Genomic DNA, 27,211 nt, shown 5'->3' with positions numbered 1-27,211 from the left:
AGTTTTGTCTTAGGAAAGCATTAGCATTTTTTGGTGTGTTTTAAATGTTTCAATCTTGTTCTTAGGCCCAAAGATACATTACACAGACCTAATGATTGGGAGAATTTGTTACTTAACAAACCAGTGCTTCTCAAATTCTCATGTGCATTCAGATCAACCAGAGATGTTATTAAAATGCAAATTTTGACTTAGTAGGTCTTGTTCAGAGCCAGAGACTTTATATTCCTAAGAATTTTCCATACTTTTAGTAGCAAGGGTATAAATGTTATTAACCACAAACTATTTTGATGATTTATAGATATCTGTAATATATAATACAAGTATTGAAGCAGTTCTCAAGCATTATGTGACAAAGCTACTCACAATATGTTAAATGTTTTTTTAAACCTTGGACCTAGAAGGGGAAATAGTGTATGGGGCTGGGGCAAGGTAAGTTGTGGTAACAAAGAAACAGAGAATGGGGCTTGAGTGCAAATGCCCCTGGTGTTATAAAATAGGTCCAGCTTTTTGATGAGACAGATTTAATGAATTAATTAATTTTTATCTAGCTCAATAAATGTTTGTTGAATGAAAGGAAGACTTAATTATCAACAATTGCCATAGAAAAACAAATCACAGGAAACTAATAATGTTGCCTTGGTTTAAATGTTGAAAGTTGTTTTGAAAATTATGCAAAAGAAGTTTTCAATTTCGACCTTAGGTCCCCCCACTCTGTCTTCTTATATCAAACTTAAATAGAGGAAGTAAATAAAAGCAATGATGCAACGTTCATGTCTGTAACTCAGTTCCTGGAGGCCTCACCCTGCTGATATACTGCTGTAATAAATTACACAACTAGTGTGCTTCTTTTGATTTATTGCAGCAATAGATCATGAGTGTGATGACTGACATAAACATGTGTCCCACAGACAGCTGGGCTTCACGATATTTTATTTCTCTTTACACATTTTCAATTGCTTAGTTTGGAAAATAAGAAAGAAAACAAATTGACAAATGCTGGAAGATATTTCTGAAGCAGCCCTCCCCATAGACTCTTGAAGTAATAGTTTTTAAATTGAGAAATCCCAGTGTTCTTGCTTTCATTCCCTCCCAAAGGACTATTTTATAAAGAAAAAAAGAAAAAAATAACTCATATGAATTAACATTTTATAAATTCAAATCGTAAGGGTTTTTTTGACTATGTAAATACATAATGACAGTCTTAATCTGTATTTCCTCATTCGTTCTCTGAGCCATTATAAGCTATCATGAAATTGAAATTATAGACATTTAATATCAAAGTAATTACCTAATAGGCTGTTATACCGCTACTTTAAAAGGAAAGAGTTATTCTGTCATGAGTCCAATCATTTTTTTCTAATTTAGAATAAAGTGTAAATTACCCCTTTTTCTTTCATGGTTTAAACTACTTTATCTTGGCTGCTGAGAGCATTTCTCCAGTCGGGCACACAAGGCCTCACAATAATATGTGGTCATCTATTTTCTCTGTTCTTTGTATCTATATAGAGAGCTATGTGAAATGCATATTATTTGATTGCAAGAATTTTTTGACCCTCATCAACATTTAATATTACCAGACTTGTGTGTGTGTGTGTGTGTGTGTGTGTGTGTGTGTGTGTAAATATAATAAAGCACTGGGTCAAGTTCTTTACTGATACAACCAGATAGCCAGAGTAGTAGTCAAGAATTGGTCTTCCACATCTATACCTGCAGCAAAACAATGAGAACCAATGGAATCTTTCACTGTGGGTGGCAAGTTACATCCCATAGACAGGAATAGAAAAGAATGGATTTTTTTTCATTTATATATAGAAGAGAGAGAGCGACCATCTTTCCCTCCCAAAAGGAGAGAGGATAAACATTTTTTTTCTCTCTTTTAAGACTGGTCCTGGCTTTTCATCCTAACTTTTTGGAGTATAAATATATCTTTCAAAGGCCAGATAATACCTAAGTGCCACAAGTTTTTAAGGCCCAGAAATTTATTTAAATTTGGGGATCCATCATTTTTGACATTTTGAGATAGTGGTCATCTTTTTTGTACCTTGTGCCTTAACACAGGGACTTGGCTGAGCTGTCACTTGACCCTCTTAGGTAAATTGTATTATCCTTTCAGATCAGAGAAACTAGCTAGAAAGTGGCTATTAATCTAATTTGCATGGCATGTGAAGTACAATATTTCTGGGAAAAGGAAAGCAAATTTTCTCCATATTTATATTGCATACATTTCTGTGTTTCTGGAGGCTAAGGCTTTTTAGCCTTTGGCACTTTAAGGCTAAGTGCTCAGAAGCACTGAGAAATCCAAGGAAGTTTTACTTTCCCAAAAAGGCATAGTATGCAATTTTCTTATTCACCTTAAAGAATTTGAGATCCTCCTTCTCCTTCCCTCCCTACCCACTTTCTTCTTTTCTTTGTCTCCTTTTTGCCATGAAACTTCTTTTATCTCCCTTCTCTTGCCAAAGCACAGCAGTAAACAAAACAGACAAAAACAACTCATGCCCTCATGTGAGATTATATCTAGTAGGAAGACAGACACTAACCAAGATAAATAAATATATGGTAAGTTAGGCAGTGATACTTACACAAAAATCATCTTGGGAAAAAGAGATTGATATTTTTGAGAGAGTGACCAGAAAGTCTTTATTGAAAGAATGATGAAAGTAAATACCTGAAGCAAATGAGAGAGCTAGGTAGCCAGGTGCGTATATGGTGGAAAGGTGTCCCGGGAAGAGAGAACTGCTAATATGAAGGCCTGGAGGAGGGATCACAACTGGTGTGTAAGAGAAGGCCTGGGAGGCTGAAGGGGGAGTTGAGAGGAAAGCAGTACAAACTTCATTTTCTTATTCAATACTCATTTCCCTTGTCAGTCTCACAGACTACCTTGGATGGTATCATGTCGAGTGATCAGCACCAATGTATTACCTGTATTAGATTTGATTAAACTCTTCTGCCCTCACCTAAAGGGTTGTGTCTTTGTAAATGAGAATAAAGGTGAAGAAAAACCAAAGATGTTGGCTTTTTCTAGATTAAGCTTCCTTAGAAAAAAGAAATACTCAAACCGTGTAATTGAGATCTGTCACCTTGTGTTTTCCTCCATAACAATATAGTACCTAAAACTTGTTAATTTTTTTTTTTTCCTGATCAAAATTATAATATTCAATGGTGATTTTCAAAGACCAAGTAAGAGGTTAGGCGTATTCATCACCATGAAAATTTGATTTGGCAATGACTCTCCAGTTTTTATTTATTATAAAGTTTAGTTATTGTTTTTTCTTATTGATGATGACATTTTTTCAAGGTTAAATTTTTAAAAATCAATTATTTTGAGTGAGATTATAGGGAAAGGTCAAAATATCTTTATAAAAACAGGTAAGTCATATTTATTTTTTATATTAAGATTTAAAAAATTGATGCAATTATATTCAACTATATAATTTTTTCCTGCTAATATTTATGACAAAAAAAGGAAGGCTAAGAAGTGATTTGGACAAATTCTTCAAAATAAGGAATTAAATGAATCAAGTAAATGACTTAGCAAATCCTGAAGTCTATATTGGACATGGTTATTTAATACAAATGAAAGTTTGTCAACACAGAAATGCTATAAAAATATGACATTACTAGCCTCATTACCTTGAGAGATAGTACTGGAAATGTAAACTAATTTAAAAAGTTTGACAAATGGATCAATGCCAAAAGCTTCTACTCTTACAGTGTTGTACTCTGCTCTGTTTTCAAAATTGACACCTCAATAAACCTCTGCATTTTTCAGTGGCAAATCTCTATTGATCATAGGCTAAGTGGGAGGAAACATGGAAATGAACTTGTGTGGCAATGATTTTATTTGTATGTGACATCTTTTGTCAATTCACTACTAATTGCACTAGTATATGGTTCAGAACAGCAAACTCTTACACTGAAGGAGAAAAACACAGTATGTTTAATTCAAGGAAAGAAAATATTCTAAGTTAATACATTGAGGAGAATATATGGACTAGATGAAGCAAATAAAAATTAATAGAAATCTGTAAGAAAGGAGAATGAGGCTTCAATGTGTTTATTTTTGAAAACAAAATAATGAGATGAGTAAATAATGTCATTGAATCAACTATTAGAGTAAATGAGTAAAACTGAGCTGGGCTAAACCACTGTCAGTTTCGCCCCCCTGCCCCCACACCCCCCACCCCGCCCAGGTATAGACCACTTTTAGGGTAATAATATTATAATGAGAAAAAGCCACAGACAATTGAACTAAACAATAATTAGGGATGGTGTGATAATTCTTTCTTGGAGAATTTTTGGAGAGGAAGTATAAAGAGCTTATTTAGGTGTGTGTAAGTTGAGCTGACCTTAGAATATAAATGGTTGAAAAAAAGAAATGTCCAAACATGTGACCTCAAGAATGATTAGATTCTGACAGTCTTGTACCTTTTGGTGGCATGCTTACATTTTATGACTTTTTGCTCATACAAGTCTGAGTAACCACTGTCTGGAAATGGAATACTTCCTTCTTCTGATAACATTGTTTTGGGTTGGCTTACATTACTAGTAGTTGTATTAGCTGGTTTCATTATTCCTTTCTCTAACTAATGTCTTTACCAAGAAAGCAAGGGAGTAGGAAAGAAAGGTTCTGGAATCAAAATGCAAAAATTCCAGTGAAATTGTTTTGGGGAGCAAATATATATAGTTAGGCTTTGTGCCCCAAGCATCTGAGCAAGTGCTATCAGTACAGATGTTCAAGTGACCACAAATATGGGCCCAGTGGCTTTTAAATCCTGGGTTATAACATGGTGGCAGCATTTCCCTGGGTTATCTGCAGCATCAGAAGTAGGAAGATTTGTCAGAAGTGTACATGTACTATTGGTTTAGCAGAAAGATTGCATTTTAAAAGATCAAGAGTACCAAGATCAAGCTTTATGTATTCTTGTGATGCTCTCAAAATGTCTCCTTCCTGCTATTCCAAACCTACAGTGTGGTTCTTTTTAGTCTTTTCCCTGAGCTAAAATCCATTTACTCTTTCCCTTCCTTTGTTTCTGAAATTCATACAGAATATTGAAATCAACCAATTATGAAATATTTGGAACTAAAAGTAAGGTACACTTGAACATGAGAAGTTATGGCATGGTTAACATAAATGCAGTTGATCTATCGCATAAATTTGCATAAATCAAAAATATACCGTAACATATACACACACATTAATTTTTAAATCAGCAATGTGTATAAAAACTGCTCATGTCTGAGAGATTAGGAAGACATCATAAAGTTCATTATATACCCATAAGGTGTTTGCATTTAGTTGAATAATACACTATTAGCACTAGAAGCATTCTTAGAGATAATCCTGACAAGTTCACTCATTTCACAGATTTATAATTCGCTCATGGATGTAGAGCTAGTTCTCTCCTCCTCCTCTACTTCCCAGAAAGTATATGCAGTGAAACCATGGTTTGTGAACATAATTTATTCCAGAAGCATGCTTGTAATCCAGAGCACTTGTATATCAAAGCGAATTTCCCTGTAAGAAATAATGGAAACGCAAATGATTTGTTCCATAACACAAAAATACTCGTGTAAAAATGATTACAATACTGTAATAGAATATAAAATAATAAAATACAAAATATAAAGAAAAATAAACAAATTAACCTGCACTCACCTCTGAAATCCTTCATGGTTGGTGTGATGGATACAAGACAGAGGAGGGTTATTGTGTAGGATGACTTTCACTATCACTTACGGAATCATTGCTACCTATTGGCTCAATGGCATCTTTTTCCGCATGGGGGCCATTGTATATTCTCCCATGGATTTACAGTACAGTACATTAATATAGTACAGTATTAATAAACTCTTGTCATATACTGTATTTGATGTAATTGGCAATAAGGCAGCAGAGGAAAGGGTCTACATCTGTAGGCAGCCTGACCTAAAATGAAGCAAAGCATTCCTAAGCTTACTTTTGTACGGAAAAGCAAAGGGCTGTCCGTAGGTGCTTTGAAGTGACAAAAAATACACTTGTGCGAGTTGAGGACACCTTCCATTGTTCTGAAAAATCACTGATTTCTGCCAAACACCACGGCCTGAGACCAAGGGTCTGAGTATGGGAGACAATCACCCACAATCCCACAGGGAGAGAGACAGAGACAGAGAGAGGCAGAGAGAGAGAGAGACAGAGGAGAGAGAATAACCACTGGCTCAGTTGTGACCATGTGACCTATGCATCATGTACTATTAGTATTGCAAGTCATTGCTTGTTTATCAAGTTAAAATTTATTAGAAATGTTTGTTTGTCTTGTGGAACACTCACAGAACAAGTTACAATCCAAGGTTTTATTGTACTTACTATAAGACTTTTTTTTTTTTTTACTTCATCTTAGGTTCAGCAATCCTCTATATTATGAAAGTATCCCAGGGCCATCCATAGCTAAGCATGAGGGTTAAAGAGAAAAGCCAAAGGTTAAGATACAAAGCATGACAATACTGTAATTTGCCAGAAGTATTTAGAGAAATTTCTATTTATGTACAAGCTACCACTTAATCATTTTGTATGGATGCTGAATATTTCCTTTTTTATTATATATCCCATTTAAAACCTCAAAAGGTATTCATTGAGAAATATTGCTTATTTAATGACTTTTTTCCAATGACATAACAATTGGTGTTAACATTTGGGTGATATTAAAGCCAACAGTTAGTTATCCAAACCCAGTTAAAAGGAGAAAGTTTTATTATCTGATATGAATGCCAGGAGGTGATTTATATACTGAATAGTTCAGAGCATGGCCTTGAACAATTGTAGCTGCTTATTTTTTGTCATCTTTCTGGCAGCTGCCAAATTGTAATGCTTAATGATTCAACTTAAATTAACTAAAATGAATCCTTGTGGAAAAACATAATACCTGTCTGGTACAAGGGGTCTGATTATATTGCCTTCATTTACACAGAAATTATTCATAATTCATTGACACCCTCTCATTACTAAGTTATGGGTATTTTTTTTTTCTGAGCAAATGGAAAAATATATAACTTTGTGCAGGTGTTCATGCTATTTATGTCATATCGGGTAGAGTGGTCAAAATGCTGCTCCTAGTTCATGGAGATAGCTAAATAAAGTTTATAACTAACCAACATGCAGAAGCACTTTGAGGATATATATTAGTGTAGCCTCTTCAAATAGTGTTTCTGCAAACATTTATCTTTAATATGAATATTATTAAATACCTTGAAATGCATGGTAAATGACAGTATACCAAAAAAAAAGACTCTTGGCAATGGTAAATTAAAGCAGAGCATGGCATTTTATAGAATATTTGCATGTTACAGATTTTTTAAATCCATAATTAGATTGACTATAGGAAAGTAGATGCAAAGTGTCAGAGTTTGAAATGTAGATAAATGCATATTAACATGGAGGAGAGTAAAGCATTGAATTTTTAATTAACTGCAAAAATGGAAATCATTCCCTTTATTCCCACATTTTTATTCTTTTCTATTATGAAAGATCTCATTTATAGGCCATAAGAGGAATTAGTAGCAAAGCTATTTAAAATGTGCAGCTTAATTAATTATTTTTACTCTAATCTGTCCTTGGGCAAAATAGTTCCAAGTGGGAGAATTTGTTACCCTGAAAGCCTTTGGGTTGGAATGCCTACTTGAAAAATCACAAGAGTGAGAACTAGTCAATTGGGTAATCATTTTAATTGCCAAAACTGGTCATGAAGAAGGCCTTCCAACTGAACACTGACTTAGAAGTAATTGATTTAGTGGTTTCATGTAGCTTATGTTGTCTTTTATTTTTTTAAGACAACTTTACCAGGATTGGGAGACTGACCTCTCATTTTCTACCCTTTCTTCCATGAAGTGACCTTCATCAAATCTAAAGTGTCCAATCTGGAAGAGAACAAGAACTTAGTAGAGTCTATAATTTTTATTTAGATATTTAAATAGATATGACTCAAGGATAATTTCCTTCAACTTAAAAATTTTGAGATTTATTGCTTGTTTGTTGATCTTGTTTTACAAGTGTTTAAAGGGATTGAAAAACTTAAATTCTCTGATCTCATGCAAAATACTCTGTACTTTGTTGAGTTATAAACAATGAGAAATAATTGCCTTAGTGAAGACACTAAGACTGATCTCTATTTTTTTTTTTTAACTTAAATTTTCTAATCTACTAGTTTTTTTTTAAAGTGTACAGAAGTTCAGGGCACCTGGGTGGCTTAGTCAGTTAAGTATCCAACTCTTGGTTTCATCTCAGGACATGATCTCACAGTTTCTTGAGGTCAAGCCCCACATCTGGCTCTGTGCTGGCAGTGTGGAGCCTGCTTGGGATTCTCTGTCTCCTTCTCTCTCTGTTCCTCCCCCACTCATGCTGTCTATCAGAATAAATAAACTGAAAAAAAATTAAAAAGTAAATAAATAAAGTGCAGTTCATGAGCAAATTTAATTCCTTTGAAGGTAAATATACAGTGTCATAATTAAAGCAAAAAGACAACGTAAATGACTAAATGTTTTCCAAATAGTGACGCATCTGGTAATTTGTTACTATTTCATCTTATTTTGGGAATCTTATTATTTTTTAATCCCCCTTCACCTCTTTCACCCATCCTCCCATCTACCTCCCCGCTCTAGGAATCTTTTGCTAGTTCACTCTTGTTAGGAGTCTATTTTTTGGTTTGTCTCTTTTTTCCCTTTGTTCATTTGCTTTTTTTTCTTAAATTCCACCTATAAGTGAAATCATATGCTATTTTTCTTTGACTGACTTATTTCACTTAGCATTATACCCTACAATTCCATCTATGTTGTTGCAAATGGCTAGATGTCATTATTTTTTGATGGTGGAGTAATATTCAATTGTACATGTTTACCACATCTTTATTCATACATCTTTCAATGGACACTCAAGTTGTTTCCATACAGTGGCTATTGTAAATATTGCTGCAGTAAATATAGGTTCGCATGTATCCTTTTGAAATAATATTTTTGTTTTCTTTGGGTAAATACCCAGTAGTTGAATTATTGGATCATATGGTAGTGCTATTTTTAATTTTTTGAGGAGCCTTCAATACTGTTGTCTGCAGTGGCTACACCAATTTGCATTCCCACCAACAGTGCACAATGGTTCCTTTTTCTTGTTTAATTATTGATAAAAATGTACATGTTGTCCAAGTGTAAAAGAAATCATTAGCCTCGCTAAGGAGACAGAAAAAGATTCTTGAATTTTCATTTTCAAATATTTTATTATTATATGATTTAAATTATGCTATGGGTCATAGTATAGTCCTTAAAAAGTCAAGAAAAAATGATATATAAAACTCTTATGTGATATATTACTTGTATCTTTAAATATTCATATAAAATCATGATTAAATATGTATTTATAGATAGACAGATAGATGATATAGCATGTACATAATAATTAGAAGGAAATGTGATACATTTGCCATATTTTTGTTTACTGTTATCTCACTTAGAAGCTGGCGTGAAAAAAAGTTTTCCTCTTGGTGCCTTAGTTTTTCCTCTCAAAAATGAAGCACAAAAAATCTAGAGGAATACTATCTTATACTGCAGATAAAGTACATTAATGTTTCTTGAAAGGTACACTTTTAAAAATATATGATTATGTCTTTCAGGATAGCAGTGTTTCTGGAACATTTCCTATGACTGGTTTTAAGTTAGGCCGAAAAGCTCAAATTTTGATCTCTGTTACACTACCACCCAAGTTTTATTTGAAATACCTCTGATCTTAGACAATTAAAGGGGGAGGGGTATCTCTGAGTCCATTTGACTTGCTTTCTTCTTATTTTTAATAAAAGAATATGCATGGCAGAACCCCTGGGTGACTTAGTTGGTTAAGTGCCTGACTCTTGTTTTCCGTTCAGGTCATGATCTCACTATTTGTGAGTTCCAGCCCTATGTAGTCAGTGTAGAACCTGCTTGGGAACCTCTGTCTCCCTCTCTCTCTGACCCTCCCATGCTTGTGCTCACATGTTGTCTCTGTCTCACTAAAATAAGTAAATAAAATAAAAATAATAATATACAGCGCAAGAAATACTTGATATTAATGCTTATATTTATGTTTCCATCTTAAAAAATTGTAATGTTTAATTGGGAAAGAGCCATTGATAAGTAGAATAAAAAGATTTCAATTTTAATGCTGTAGAGGTTAAGTATTTTGGAGATTAGCAAGATCTCAGTGAATATAAAGTAGTTTCCATGACTTTTTTTCTCCTAGCATGGAATATAAATTATTTCACTGAATACATGAATATCCATATTTTAATGGTTTCTTTTTGAATATTATACACAACAGTATTGAAAATGAACTTGATAAATGTGTGTTGAAAATTTCTCTTATACTATTTGCAAATAGCATTTATATGATTTACTTGATTAAAATGGTATTAAATTCTAATAAAAAAAAACATCTCTTACCAGTCTAGGGTGTTGTCTGTGGAAGACAATATATATTGCTGAAGTACATTGCTAAAGAATTATTCATTTGCTCCCAGATTACAAAGAAAGTTTGGAGGAAGACTGAATGGTTAGGGCTCATTACATATTGATGAAATAGAAAATCTTAATTCATAAGGACTGATGGATATGAGAAGTTCATGTTGTAATGCAAAACTGTGTTCATCATTCTAAGCCCCTATCACCCAAGTATAATCATGCTTTAAAATTGCTTATTTTGGGGGCGCTGGGATGGCTCAGTTGGTTAAGCATCTGACTTCGACTCAGGTCGTGATCTCATAGTCTGTGGGTTCAAGCCCCACGTCGGGTTCTGTGCTGTCAGCTCGGAGCCTGGAGCCTGCTTCAGATTCTGTGTATCCCCCCCACCCCTCCCCCACTTGCACTCTGTGTCTCTCTCAAAAATAAATAAATAAATAAATAAATAAATAAATAAATAAATAAATAAAATTGCTTATTTTTCGCCACTCTGGAAAACAGTATGGAGGTTCCTCAAAAAGTTAAAAATGGAACTACCTTACCACCCCCCCCCCGCCCCAGCAATTGCACTACTAGGTATTTACCTAAAGGATACAAAAATACTGATCAGAGGCACATATGCACCCTGCTGTTTATAGCAGCACTATCAACAATAGCCACACTGTGGAAAGAGCCCAAATGTCCATCCATCGATGAATGGGTAAAGAAGATGTGGTACACATATAGAATGGTATATTACTCAGCCATCAAAAATGATGAAACCTTGCCTTTTTCAATAATGTGGATGAAGCTAAAGTGTATTATGCTAAGTGAAGTAAGTCAGTCAGAGTAAGACAAATACTGTATGATCTCACTTATATATGGAATTTAAGAAACAAAACTGATAAACATAGGGGTAGTGGAAAAAAAAAGAGAGGGAAGCAAACCAAAAGAAACTCTTAACTATAGAGAACAAACAGGGTTGCTGGAGGGGAGGTGGGCAGGAGGTAGGCTAAATGGGTGATGAGTGTTAAGGAAGGGACTTGTGATGAGCACTGGGTGTGATACGTGATCGATCACTAAAATCTATTCTTGAAACCAATATTACACTATATGTTAACCAGAATTTAAATAAAAAATTGAAACAAAAATAAAGTAAAATATCTTATTTTGTCAATAAAATTCTTCTTCAATGAATATAGGATGAGTTAGCTCTGTATTACTGATTGACAAATTATGGAATCAACATCCAAAACAGCTTTCTCTCTACTGGTTCCTATCTGCCCCTCTTTCCTCAGAAGGTTTATACTCTTATAAGTAGTAAAGAGAGTGTTATTACTGTATCAGAAAAAAAAAAATAGACCATAGGCTTTTGATTGTCCAAGTCTATCCATTAATCTTTCTCCTGTATACCTTTGGTAAATTGTGGATGAGGAATGTGCTTCATCATTTAAAATACATTTTCCCTGAATTCAGCTATGGCAAGTGGTTATAATAGCTTTAAACTCTTCTGAATTTTTGCTTTGGACATAATTCCAGACACACCCAACAAAGAAAACAATATTCTTAATATTAAAACATGATTGAAATGCCGGAATAATGAGTAAATTTTCTCAGGATCTCTTTTTGGTAAAAGCATTCCATTTTCCGAGTAACACCCTGTTCTGTAGGTTTAGATCAGTAAAGTGGCACTGGTAGCCCCGAAGGTGGTTGCAACATTAAGAAGATACTAACCCGTTTCCCAAGGTTGAGGTACATAATGGTGAACTGTAGGAACAGTGTTGCTCTTCAGATTTGTTTTTCCTTCAAACATATTTCAACAAGCAATTTTTAAAAATGGTTGTGACAGATAAAAGGCAAATGTGTTTACAAAGCTTGATGTTTTTAAGCAATAGCTGAATAAAATAGAAAATAGGAAGTTTTATTTCATTGACTCCTTTAGTATCAACAGTCTCTAAGATGGCTCCACCTATTCTTTTAATAATCTTTGAAGTCTTTATTAGTCTAGATCTAGTATCTTTAGCTTGCTAGTATTCTCTCTCTCTCTCTTTCTATGTGTGTATGACAATAGAACATTTAGGGAGTCATGGATTGGATATAGGAAGCTTTGTTTTCTAAACTTAGTTCTGCAACTTACTTGGTACACTTTGAACCTTATTTCCTGGTATTAAAAGTATATACCATCTTATATCATGGGTAGTTATGATAAAAGCTAATTTAAGTTCCTTCTCTTACATTTGACATATTTATTTATTTTTTAATAAATATTATCAAAAGGCCACAAAAATGAAATAGTGTAATATACTTCATGTACCAGCCACCCAATTTCAATAATTCTTAATATATGGTAAGTTTTGTTTCTTAAATACCCCCCCATATTTCTAGTCTATGGATGATTTTGAAGCATACCTTAGACACTGAAACATTGTATCTGTATTTTAGTATGTAACTGCAAATGATAGGGATTTTTTTTCTAATATGTAGTTTTCATAATCAAAATACTTTTATTGTATCTTAAAGAATAGTACTTCCTAATTCATCAAATAATCCAGTAGGAATGTTTGAAATTGTCTTTTTAAAAAATCAATTGAGTGTGAATCATAATTTATGTAAGATAAATTCACTGAATTTAAGTATACAATTTGGTGACTTTTGAAAAAGGTATAAGATTGTATAATCACCACTATAATCAAGATATATAGTACATTTCTATCACTTCACAATATTTCCTCATATGCTTTTATTTTCTGGGTCATATGATAGGTGCACATTTAATTAAAAAAAAAAAAACAAAAAACTGTTAAAGGGGCACCTGGGTGGTGCAGTCAGTTGAGCTTCTGACTCTTGATCCCGGCTCAGGTCATGATCTCGCGATTCTTAAGATGGAGCCTGCATTGGGCTCTGCACTGATGGTTCAGAACCTGCTTGAGATTCTGTCCCTCCTTCTCTCTGACTCTCCCCCACTTGTGATTCTCTTTCTCTCTCAAAATAAACAAACTGAAACAAACAAAAAACTGGTAAAGAGTTTTCCAAAACGACTATACAATTTAACTGTCCCACCAAGAGTATGTGAGAGTTCCAGTTACTGCACATTCTCATCGACACTGGTGTGTATATTTGTATCTCATTGTGGCTTTAATTTGTTTTTTCTTATGCCTGGAATGTTGAGCATGTTTTCATGTGGCTACTGGCCACTTGTCTATTTTCCTTGTTAAAATAGCTGTTAACATCCGTGGTTGATCTTTATTTATTTAAATTTTTTTTTGACTTCTAATGATAGAGTCCTAATGGTTTTTTATTTACCTTGATTCTAAGTACTTTGCCTATTAAATATGCATATGCATATTTATGATAAATGCATATTTATCTCCTGCTCTCTGGTTTGCCTTTTATTTATTTATTTATTTATTTATTTATTTATTTATTTATTTATTTTTGTTGATGTATCTGAAGGAAAAACATGTTTTAATTTTGATAAATTTGAATTTATCAGTTATTTCTTTTATGGTTCATGCGATTTGCATTTATCCAAGAAATTTTTGCCTAATTCAAGATAAAGATTTTATTCTATTTCCTTCCAGAAGTTTGATAATTTTAGAGGGAAACAATTCAGGCTTTCACCTGAAAGTAATATGTTAGTTTTAGGGTGTTCATTGATATCCTTTATCAACCTGAGGAAATTTCCTTCAATTTCTAATTTGATAATTGTTCTATCAAGAAGCGGTTTTGATTTTCATCAAATGCTTTTTCTATATTTATTGACATTACATATGTTTTTTATGCTATACTTTGTTAATACATATAGTGAAAACTCCTGTAAGGAAGACCTTTTCCTTGTCTTCCTTCCATGTTATTCTTTATCTTTTATTTTTTTTTTTAATTTTTTTTTCAACGTTTTTATTTATTTTTGGGACAGAGAGAGACAGAGCATGAACGGGGGAGGGGCAGAGAGAGAGGGAGACACAGAATCGGAAACAGGCTCCAGGCTCCGAGCCATCAGCCCAGAGCCTGACGCGGGGCTCGAACTCACGGACCGCGAGATCGTGACCTGGCTGAAGTCGGACGCTTAACCGACTGCGCCACCCAGGTGCCCCTATCTTTTATTTTTTAAATTATTTATCTCCTTCTGGAATCACAGAGATTTATTTTATTGTATGAATTATAATCTGTTACCATTAATATTTGTTGCTCAAATTGCCCCATATATGGCCATTGAGAAGCCTTCCAAGTGTAATCCTGCATCCTCTTGACATACTTCATCATTTTTTAACAAGTCTTTATTTTCCGCCTCTCAAGATATTTCACAATCACACGTTTCCTGTCCCAGAGTATGTAATATTTTGTGTTGCTTTTATAATTTGCATTTAATTTAATTTTAATTTCCAACTTTTTTATTACTAGTATATACAAATAAAGTTATTCTTTCTGTTTTCTGTACTTAACTAACGTATTAGTTCTAGGAAATTTTTTATGGATTCTTTAGGATATTCTATGTATATGAGCCTTTCATTGCATCTCAGTTTGAACTAAAATCCAAGTAAATTCCATACATTAAAAATTACTGATATGTCTCTTACATCTCTTCAACATAGAGTCCCCTCTACCTTTGTTATTTGGAATTTGTTATTTGCAATTTTTTCTATTTAAAAAAAAAGCAGTTAATATGACTTGTGGAGTTTCAGTCTAGATTTGCATATTGCATACTATGGCATTGTTTAACGTATTCAATTGTCTTTCTTGCTTTCTTTCATCATCTATCATGATATAGATATAGATATTGATATACATGACTATTACATGTGCCCTTATGTACTTTTATAAAAAATAAAATGTATTATTTTGATGTTGTACAATTTTTAAGAGCAGATACTGTTTTGCTCTTTTTTTTTTTTTTTTTTTTTTTTTTTTTTTTTTTTTTTTTTTAGAAGTAGCATAGTTACCTCTGTGCTGTCAGTCATACTTAAGGCCATTGTTTCTAGAGTCTGGAATCAAATCACATCTCCACTACTTCTTCCTCTTCCTCCTCTTCTTCTTTTTTAAACAGATTTACAGAAAGATAATTTCATACCATACAGTTAACCCATTAAATTAAATATACAATAGAATGCTTTTACTATATTCACAGAGTTGTGCAACTATTATGACAATCAATTTTAGAACATTTCATCACACTAGAGAGAAACCTTATAGCCCTCAGCCATCAGTTCTCCACCCCCCTTCCTTCCAATCTTTGACATCACATATCCATCTACTCTGTCTACGTATTTGTCTATTGTGGACATTTCATATGACCAGAATCATACAATATATATGGTCCTGTGAGTAGGTTTTTTCACTTAGCACAATGTTTTTCAAGTTCATTAATGTTATATACAGTAGAGTAGGATAAAGGAATTGGATGTGACATGATAGAAGGAGGCAGATCAAGATAAGTCCCTCATTTGAAAAAGTGATTTTGAGCTAATTCTTAAAAAAAAAAAATAATGTTTTATTTATTTTTTTTATTTTTTAGAGAAAGAGAGACAGAAGGCCAGTGAGGGAGGGGTAGAGACAGAGGGAGACACAGTATCCGAAGCATGCTCCAGGCTCTGAGCTGTCAGCACAGAGCTCAACATGGGGCTTGAGCTTGTGAACCATGAGATCACGGTCTGAGCCGAAGTCAGATGGTTAACAGACTGAGCCACCCAGGTGCCCCTGAGCTAATTCTTGAAGTGGTGAGCTAGTTGGCCACAGGGGTATTTTGGGAAGGGTCTCAAGCTTAGAGAACAGCCTGTGTAAAGAACTTATATGGTTTTGTATATTTGAGACACAATCAAGAGAGTACTGTGGCTCGAATAGAGAGAGCATGAATATAGAGAATAGTAGGTGATAATTCCAGAGTGGTAACAAGGTCAGGTCATATAAGACATTATAGACAATTTCAAGAACTTTGAAGGATCTTGAAAAAGATCAGATGTATAGATACATTCACATCTGGATGTAAAAAGGATGTTACTTTTTATTCACATTATCTTGTGTTACTGTTACTTTTTGTTTTGAGTTTTTGCTTCATTTAACAGACTTCTATTGAATAAACTGAATCTTAAATTAAGACACATTTCTACCGTATGTTTCTTAATTTTAAAGATTATAGGCAATCACATGTAACAACTGTGGAAGACTTTGCAATGTGGAAAATAAGCAGCATTTTATAAGAATGTATTATTACTCAAGAAACTAATGACAGTGTTTACTTCAGAGGAAAAGGATGTGAGGTTGGGAGTTGGAGGTGGAAAAGAGTGTTTGCTTGATTATTGCAATTGTTAAAAATAAGTTCAACACATTTTATATGTAAATTATGCTTCAGTGAAGTTGATTGAAAAGAAAACTATATGCATAGTAAGGAAGATGTGTATATGAATGTGTATATAGTCAATGCATCCAGATCCTAGAGTAGTTTTAACAGAGTTTTTGTTTTTTAAAAAAGTTATGACTTTTAGTTTGATTATATTACCACATATTTATGAAAATTCAAATATGTTTTTATTAACTCATCTTGCTACCATTATATATAATTTTATAAATATTTTCACATTTACTGAAGTGACCCTGGAGTAGACTGTAGCCACATGTGTAAAATTTAATAAATATATTAATAATATATATTTTTTAATTTTATATATTATAAATAATAATATAAATAAATAAAAGTATTTATGGAAACATTTTGGATATAACCTTTGATCACAAATCTTTCATCACTTTCTCAAGGTGAAATTTAACAAATGAGATTTGATTTTTTTGTTGTTGTTGTTGTTTTGGCTAGCAATCATGAGGATGTTTAGAAAAGTATGTTCAAAAGAGATATAAACCCCCTCCTACCACACACAGCAAAAAAATCTCTTTGATTTCCAAAACTGTAAGTCAATTGCAGTTATAGTGCTCAAGGTGATAGGAGTTTCAGGACAGCCAGAGTCAATATAATGTGACTTTCTTAATTACAATCACTGCTTTTTAATTTTCCTTCAAAGTTAATAAATTGGCATAATAGCCTTTGTGACCCTTGGTAGAAATTCCCAGTTGTCATATGACCAAAAAATGAAATGGATCTCCAGGATTTTACCAAAGCAGACATTAATCTTATCTCTAAGCAGAGGTTTGATGATGTGATAATCTCCAAAATTGAAACAGCATTAAGTTTACAAATGGAAATCTATTTTAAAAGTTTGTTTTTTAGGTTGATTCTTTATCATGTGTAACGCTTTTGAAACTAGGAATAAGACTCAGAGTATTTTAAAATACTACCCTTACAAACCTATCAAAGTGCTATCACATTCAATGGAAAATAATTATAGCAAACGTTTATGAAAAGCTTACTATGTAACCATGCTAAGTGTTTTATGAATATTATTAAACAGTTTCTAAAATTTTATGATACATACTAATTCCTTTTTTGTTATTTTAAAGAAGAAAGAGAGGCCTGGAGAAGTGAAATAACAAGTCCCAGGTTGCACGATAAGACAAGGTGTGAAAACAGTCCAAAATTTTCTGACTCCCGAGCCCAGGCTAATAATCCTAGGCTATATTTCCATTTCTTTTTTTTTTTCTTTTTTTAATTTTTTTAATGTTCCTTTATGTCTGAGAGAGAGACAGAGACAGAGCATGAGCTGGGGAGCGGCAGAGAGAGAGGGAGACACAGAATCCAAAACAGGTTCCAGGCTCTGAGCTGTTAGCACAGAGCCCAACGCGGGGCTTGAAACCACAAACCAAACCATGAGATCATGACCTGAGCTGAAGTCAGATGCTTAACTGACTGAGCTATCCAGGTGCCCCTATATTTTCTTTCAAATGTAGTGTTAAATTAGTTTCTGTCCTTTGTCGGTAGTTTTATTCATAAATATACACACTGGAAACACCTCTTTATGCATGCAAATAATCATCCTTTTGTACAGGACACTTTTGTAACTTCTTATAATGTAGCATCTAAAATGTTATTTGATTTTTGTCAGATATTCAGTAAGTCCCAATTTGAAAAATTACAACTGGCATTTCAGTATACCTTTGACATATGAGGTTTTGATTTAATATACACTTCTTTGACTAGCTGTTCACTTTTTCTAGTAAAATATTAAAATGCCAGGAGAGTTGTATTTAGACAATGATCTAGAGAGTAACAGCCCTGAAATATTTATCAAAGGCATGAATGTGATCCGGAGAAGATTATGCCTACAGTTCTTCAGTAAAACACAAATTTGGGTAATGACCATTTTACAAAGAAACAAATTATATCTTTGGAGACACAACCAAATAAGGTATAAAGGTGAGTTCAAAGTTCATATAAAATATACCTTTAAAAAAAATAAGAAGCAAAAGAAAGAAACCCAAACACAAGAAGAAATGTTTTTTAATCATTCTTTTATTAACTGATTTGATAAATAAATAATCATTGGATGTTAAATATGTCCTATACTAAGCACTTGAGTTACAAAAATAAAATCATACAATTGCTGATTTCAAGTATTTCAGTTCTGCCAGGGAGATGGGTAAAATATAAGCTCTTTTTTTTTTAATTTTTTTTAACATTTATTTATTTTTTGAGACAGAGAGAGACAGAGCATGAACAGGGGAGGGGCAGTGAGAGAGGGAGACACAGAATCTGAAACAGGCTCCAGGCTCTGAGCTGTCAGCACAGAGCCTGACGCGGGGCTCGAACTCACGGACCTTGAGATCATGACCTGAGCCGAAGTCGGACGCTTAACCGACCAAGCCACCCAGGTGCCCCTAAAATATAAGCTCTTTAAGGATACTCTCTGACAAGTGTTTTAATGAATGTGTGTAAAAACTGCATATGAAAAGGAGGGAGACATTTTGCTTTGGGCAGCAGGGAGAGGATTCTCAAGAAAGTCATTTCTCAGTGGGTCTCACAGCAGACGTGTTTAGAAGGAATTCAAAACAGAAAGAATTTACTGAAAAATATACTTAGGGTTTTTTCCTTAAGTTTACTTTTTATTAACACAATCAGCCTATGAATCTCAAACTATATAAATACATCCAAATTAAAAATATTGCAGTCATTTATGAAGGCACGGTAGTCAAAACATGAACAACTTGCTCAAATTTCATTTAGGAATGACTATAACACTTCAGGAATATCTTATTTTTCTCTGTGTGGCCTTAGGAAATATCTTATCCTTTGTCTTTCCTTAGAAAAAGAGCCAAGTTGAGTCATTAATATTTGTTATCCCAGTTTATAGATTTGGGGACTGAATTGCAAGAAACAAAATAGCTTATTTGGGGAAAACTAAGGAGTCTCAGAATAGGGTTCACTTCTACTACCGCTCTCAGTCGGATCTGCAGATTTTTCCCCCAATTTCTTCCCCTTGTTGTCTGCCACTAGCAGGCTTTCTTGTGGTCAACTGACTTTGTTGTCCTCTGGAATCTGGTTGAGGTTGGTCAATAGAGAGATCAGAAACAGAGAGTATAAAATGAAAATATTTCATTCTCTACTCTTCTTTTATGATGGTTTGCCTCTCTAACTAAAGCTGGCAACCCATCTCACACAATAAGTGGTCTGTTAGATGATTGCTGTGCATGTTGTTCTTTCCAGATTTGATTGGGCACTAATGACATTTTGATACTTCATATTCTTCAAACTCAAGTTAAATATAGTCATCTGTTCTTAAATTAAATATTTCTCAGTTTTGAGTTGCTGATTTACACATTGTCATTCTCTCTAAAGCTAAAGCAACCACAGTTGTTTCTTTGCAACCTGTAACACTTTGTCATCCCTGACCATGGTAGGGGCCAAGTTGTCATTTCTCATAATGATCATTTACCATCCTGTCAGTGAGGCAATCACCTGAGGTGTTTGGGAAGCCTCCTGTTTCCTTGGCTTTTTAATTGTTTGGTTTAACATTTAGCATCTGGGTGTTGGAAGTATGTTGTCTGGTTTATAAAACTGAATGTTTTTGTATTCTTTTATTGTTTCTAGTGCTTCCAGTAAGGCACCAGAGAAGTTTCAGGATGGAAAATCAGATGATTAGTGATTAAATTCCTGACACAAAATTTCAAGTCTAAGTGGCATTACCAATTTAATTGTCTATCTAGGACACATGTGAGGTTAATATACACTGTCAAGAAATGCATTTTCTGAATGAACATGAATTCTTATTTTGAAACATGAGCCTATTTATAGGTTTAAAGTGAAAGTGCTTCAAAATTATGCCATAATGGTACATTACCATATAACATGGTAAAGTGCAATTTATGATGACAAAGCTTCTGCACTGTAAATAAAGATGCTGATTAGGCTTGCAAGGTGCAGTATTTGTGAACTCTTGATAAGAATGTTTTAACATGGAGACGAGAAAGTATAATTTAGTGGATTTCACTTCTCTGTTCCACATGGAACTCTAACCAGTGAAATGAGATGTCTGGAGTCAGCTCAATTCTCAGTAGAACCTATTGTACCTTATTAAAGCAACATACATAATTATAGACTGAGTTTAAGTTGCTTTTTTCCTCTTTCTCTGTGTCAGCAGAAGTAGAGAAGTAAGCTACTAGACTCAGTCAGTGTTAAAATTCATAGAAGTTACTGTGTATACCAAATAGACTTTTGGTAACAATATAGAAGAACTTTTATTGTCATAGGACTAGCTACTTGTTAGCCATCAAAAAAAAACTAATTTTATTTATGTCTAACTTTTAAAATTTTGTTTTCACTCTTACTGATTCATCAAAGTGTGTATTTTGTTCATGCAAAATATGATACTTGATAGAAAAGGGAATCAAAGAAATTACTTTAGTTCCTAACCTGAAGGAGCCTAGATAAAATAATGCAGTACATATACATATGCTAATATTAAAGACGAATTTCTCTAGTTACTTTAAGTAAGGCAAATTAAAAAAAAAAATTAAAATCAGATCTTAGTTGATCTTGCCCTGAATATTTGAATATCTGGATCTGAATCTATTTGGATCTGAAATGGCATCAAATCACTTAGTACATCTATGACCTAGGGTTGATTGTATAACCTTTCAAGCTTCAGTCCTCATCAGTGAAATGTGGAATGAAGTGGTATTTACTCTATCAGTTGCTATGAAGATTAAAGTTAGGTTTTATACGTGTAATGTATATCCTTCCTGCACATTGTAAGCATTTGTGAAATGTTAGCTTTTATTGTTTACAACAACAACAAAAAAATAGTAAAAGGACGAACTAATGAATGAGTGGATGAGTGAATAGGCGAATGAATAAAAACTCTCATGAATTTTGACAAAAATAAATTAGGAAGTCCTTCATTTGCAAATACTGCTCTACTCTGTATCTTCTTTACCTTTCTTAAGTAAAACATGAAAACTGTTATCATTTGTCTGGACAAATACAGCTGATCTTAATTGGTCTCTCTGCAGCTCTTTTGTTTTTATCTAATCTAATCTCTACACCAGTAATCTTTAAATAATCTATAAAACTACAAACCGAAAATGATATTAATGTGCTTCAAAACCTGAATGACATACTATAACTTTCACAACAAAACTCAGATTCACAGCCTTGATCTACCCTATACATTGCCCTTCTTGCCTCTTCATGGGATCCTCTTGTCATGTCTGACCTGCTTAACCTTTGTTCATTTTCTCTTTCCCCTTCCACTTGGCTTCTACACCTTGAATTCCCTCTGCCCAGAGCCCTTCTTTCTCTTTTTTCTCTTTTCCTGTCCTATTGACTCTTCATCATTCCCTTTCTCAGGAAAATCTTCCCAGATCGCACATTAGCTATCATTTCATGTTCTCATAACAAACAATCTTTCCTTCATCATTTTGCTTTTTAATATATATATATATATATATATATATATATATATATATATATATATATATATTTGTTGAAATTTAAATTTCAACAAATTTCAACAAATTTAAATTTGTTGAAATATATTGAAATATATTGAAATAATATATATATATTTGTTGAAATTTAAAGTAGATATAAATCTTAAAGCTTGGCTTTTCTGAAAGGAAGGAAGGAAGGGATGAATCAGTTCAGACTGCTATAACAAAATACCATAGACTGGGCGGCTTAAACCACAGGCATTTATTTCTTACAGTTCTAGAGGCTGAGAAAGAAAATTAACATATCCATGACCTCTACAAATTTCTTCATTTCCTTTTTTAATCTCTTTCTTTCCATCCCTCCCCTGCCTCACTCTGTCCATGGGAAACACTTGTTTTGTTTTGTTTTGTTTTGTTTTTTGTCACCATAGATTACTTTGAAATTTTTAGAGTATATGAGTGATATCTTTATTTCTGGCTGCTTTCACTCGGCATAATTATTCCAAAATCAACCCACATTCTTACATGCATCTAGTTCATCTTCTGTTTTTCTTTTTCCTCAGTAGCATTACATGAGTTAAGGAAAACATATATCCATGACACTTGTTAAAACATCAATGAAGTTTTTTTTTCAGGACTGTCACACAAGATATAAGGGAGTATTGCAATGGAATTTTGTATTGGAAAGAGCAATAATTGTAATGGAAATAATTGTAATGGAAAGAGATGGTAAAAGCTTCCTGAAGGAAAACCTGGGTCCTATAGTTCTTTATGTTCCTTATATAGTTCTGAGAGCTTGATGAGTGTTCACTGGATGTCTGATGATTCTTAAAAAAAGATAAATGTTTATTAGTAAACAGAATCTCATATTTTTGGCTTGGTGATTTTGTTGTATAATATTGAAAACATGCAATTGTTTATATGAACTGAATGATTAGTAAATAGAAATATACTTAAAATATTAAATACATTGTAAAAGCTAAGAATGATTAAAACATTTAAAATAAACTGTTAAGAATTTTATAAAAATACATTGAGTAAAATGCATTTTTATCTGATTTTCATTGATTAAAGCTATCTACTCTTAATTTAAAAAATTTTTTTGAAGTAAAAGTGGATGTAATTATAGGAATGCCTATATCTTCATTTAAAAATATATATTTAAATTTATTTCAGGTGATTGTCAAATCTGGGCCAGGAACTTTCCTCAGTTTGGCTGTTTATGACAATTATATCTTCTGGTCAGACTGGGGAAGAAGAGCTATTCTGCGTTCCAACAAGTATACAGGAGGAGATACAAAAATTCTTCGTTCTGATATTCCACACCAACCAATGGGAATCATAGCTGTTGCCAATGACACTAATAGCTGTAAGTTACACTAGACACTAAATGTATTTCTTAATTATATAATCTCTTGAAAAATCATCTATGTGTTCTAGTAATACTTGGTTGAATTTTGTTTTCTTAGAGTTCCTGGGATAGTGTTCAGGATTTGACCATGCAGTACAATAAAATCATCTGAAACGTTTAAGATACCTTCTGTAGTTCTGAATTTATCACCAGAGGAACAATTCCTTTTTAATTACTTGTTTCTGGAACTTTATTCTCTCTCACTGCCTATCTTTGAACTTTCAAATCAAATTGTTTCCTTGAAAATAATACTTCTTAATAAATAAGCTTTACATCTGGGCTTAAAAGTTCTTTAATCACTGGAACACCTACAAAAATTGCAGCTTGAAGTGTCAATGTGGTTTTTAATGATTCTAGTTCATGTGATGCCGTGGCTTCCTTGACAAATGTTGTAGAAGATGTAGTGATTTATGTTACATGTTTTTCAAAAGTTCTTATTGCTTGTGATGTTTGGATTTTCAAAAGTCCTGAATCTTTCTTATTTTTATCTTTGAGAGATGGGTGCAGTCTAACAGTTTACTATTAATCTCTATCTAACAGAATAGAAATTCAATATAAAATGTTACCAATAAAGCTTCTTTATTGCAGGTGAACTTTCTCCATGTTCAGTATTAAATGGAGGTTGCCATGACCTGTGCCTTTTAACTCCTAATGGGAGAGTGAATTGTTCCTGCAGGGGAGATCGCATATTGCTAGATGACAACAGATGTGTGAGTAAGTAAAGAGTATTGAAATGTGATATGACATAACTGCTCAAAAAGCACACACAGACATATTGAAATTGTTTCAGTATTCATGAAGTTGTACTTTCCTCCAATATTAAAGGCGAAGTTGGCATATCTCTCTATCCTAAAAAGAACTCGATTCACCATTCTACTTAATTGTAACACCATATGATAGATAATGATAATCCAAACAGCGGCAAATGGTGTGTTCCCCCCATTGTGGGCTGGAAGGTGTTGGATTAGAGAAATAACCTGTGTACATAATCATCTGCAAACTTGTGGTTACGACTTTGAAAATTAAGTCAATAGCAAAATTAAAAAAGCTGAAACAAACCAATATATAGGCAGTAGATCAGAAGCCTTGTAGTGAAACTACTCACAGTCCGTCACAGTATGTAAATGAGAGAGAATGGCTCATGCAGCTTATTTGTAATCATTTCCAAACGGTTAATTAAGAATGTAACATTGCAGCCTTGAATGATGTTTCTACCTCCCAAAAGGCATTGCAATCTTTAATTAGTACCATTACAGTATACACTTATTAACAGCTAAGTTTTCAAACTGTTTCCAAAATAAATAAGGTTCAAGTGTTCCAATACTGCCATGAGAAATTAGCCAGCGACATAAAGAATGTTAATTCATCTTTAACATTAAGACTGTTGTGTATAACAAAGACAAAAGATAAACATTTTGCTGGAAATTGGTGAACTCACTCTCAGGATGTGGTGATTGTTTGCTTTTTTTTCTCTCATCATCTATTTCTTCATCTTCTACCTTTTCATCTTAGAAAACCAGTGGAGCTGGATATGCTCCATTGTATCAGATGGTATAAGTAGGTTTCATCTTTGTATTTGGTCGTTATTTACCAGGAGGATCTTTTTTTTCAGCCATGTACTTTAATGCAAGCACTTTCACATCGTTTTCTTTACCTTGAAAACTATCACACCTCATACAAGAACACAGACATACCTTTCACTTTGCACACTGGTACCACAACCCAAAGGGCACCTTTTAGCCAAAGAAGTAAAAGACTTTCATTTAAGACTGTGCCAAAGCAAACGAGGGAATGATGCAGTTGGTCAGTGAACTTTAAATGAAGACAATTTTAATAATTCGGGCCACAAATTCCTGTATTTCTTAGTAACCCAACACTTCCTTGAATTGTTCAGGCAATTGCTTAAACTCTCTTTCAGTTTGCTTTTGTGGTTTCAGCTGTAATGGTCTGGATCTGATGCCATCTGTAAGCCTGGAGTGTTAGCCATGCATTAGAATCATTCATGTTTCTTTCACAGGTCAATACAGGCCAGTAGAAAAGCAATGCCTTTAGTCGAAACAGCAAGGCTTATTTGTATACAGTGGATGCCTGTGCTCGCTGCAAAATAGATTAGATACATCTGTCCCTACTAAGCCACCTGCTTCTCTCTATTGATGAGAGGGAATGAATCAGAAAGAAAACTGTCTTTTAAACAAGCACAGTTGTATTCACATGCAACTATAGAGTGATGTTGGATTCCTCAGAGCCGACAGACCTTTATAGAAGCATCCTGTATCCATGGTGCATTCATATTGAAATCCTGTGGTCCAGCAGAGAGATTGGAAAGTAACTTCTTGTCAAATCCATCTTTGGGAAATGAGGATATTTCTGGCATATCTATGTCCACATCTGAATTAGTTCACCCAGAGCAGTTCATGAATGTTAATGGCAGTGTTGAAGGGGTGAAAGGCCATTTACTAACTCCTCCCTCGGGGTATGGGAGTGAAAACCATGTGTTGGCATAATTCATGACAGAAAGATTAGGCAGTTCCATTTTATACAACATTCCTAACCTTATCAACACCCGCAACAGAAATAAGAATAGCAAATATAATTAAAGTAATTACCTTGTAAGAGAACTAGAGGACAGATGAACCACATTTTTGTTTCTGCAAAGAAGCATAAAACACTCAATACTATTTCATATGAACATACCTAAGCAAGAATTGTGCTTATATAAGATTTGATTTTACCTAATAAAAACATTTTTTGTTGTGAATATTTTTCCCCCTCAAAGGCATAATGATTATCAAAACAAAATTTGCATTTTCAATCATAACAGTTCGTTTTCACTGGAAGTGGGAAGTTAAATAGGATGTGTTGAAAGTAGAATAAGTTGGGAATGGCATATAGACTCTCAGTAAGTGAATTTTGTTCAGCTCATGCTCTATTGTGATCATGTGCAGTAATGTCAGCACCCTTCTTAACACTTGTTCCTTTATTTTTTGAAATGTTTATTTATTTTTGAGAGAGACAGCGTGAGTGGGGGACAGGCAAAGAGATAGGACAGAGGATCCGAACCAAGCTCTGTGCTGACAGCAGTGTGGAGCTCACGCTCATTAACCATGAGATCATGACCTGAGCCAAAGTCAGACACTTAACTGAGCCACCCCGATGCTCCAGCTCTTCTTTCTTTAAAGTTAATGATATTTTAGATTTTTTAATTCTTTGTTACTTTCTCTAAGATGACTTTCCACCTTAGCTAATGACCACTGAAATTTAGACTGCACCAAGAAAACGAAATATTTTTAGAATATGAAAAAAAATTACCGATGAAAGAGTTCAATTAAAAGTCATAGGTAGGTAGATTGATAATCTGTGGAAATGAGATAATTTCTAGAAATAATAAAGAAAACACTGGAAACTTCAAGTAGTAATAGTGGCTGGAATATTTCTGAAATATAGCTTTAAAAAGAAATTGGTAGTAAATTATAAAATTAAGCTCTGTTTTCTGCATTAGTGGAGATAAATGAATTCCAGTTACCTCCAACATAATTAACATGACTAGATTTTGCTGTACAA

General features: G+C 33.5%; 1 protein-coding gene across 1 annotated transcript in view; it reads left to right on the top strand.

Moving 5' to 3' along the window:
* LRP1B (LDL receptor related protein 1B) overlaps positions 1-27,211 on the top strand; it is a 1,882,572-nt gene that overhangs the window by 1,555,357 nt on the left and 300,004 nt on the right. Inside the window, exons 44-45 of the mRNA XM_042948663.1 lie at positions 23,416-23,608; positions 24,239-24,364. Of these exons, the coding sequence (XP_042804597.1) occupies positions 23,416-23,608; positions 24,239-24,364 (319 nt within the window). The remainder of the gene's footprint in view (positions 1-23,415; positions 23,609-24,238; positions 24,365-27,211) is intronic.

The sequence above is a fragment of the Panthera leo genome, chromosome C1 (assembly GCF_018350215.1).
Source record: "Panthera leo isolate Ple1 chromosome C1, P.leo_Ple1_pat1.1, whole genome shotgun sequence".
NCBI classification, from domain to species: domain Eukaryota; kingdom Metazoa; phylum Chordata; class Mammalia; order Carnivora; family Felidae; genus Panthera; species Panthera leo.
The sequence above is the reverse complement of the archived record's forward strand: the minus strand, read 5'-3'. Positions and strand labels throughout refer to the sequence as shown.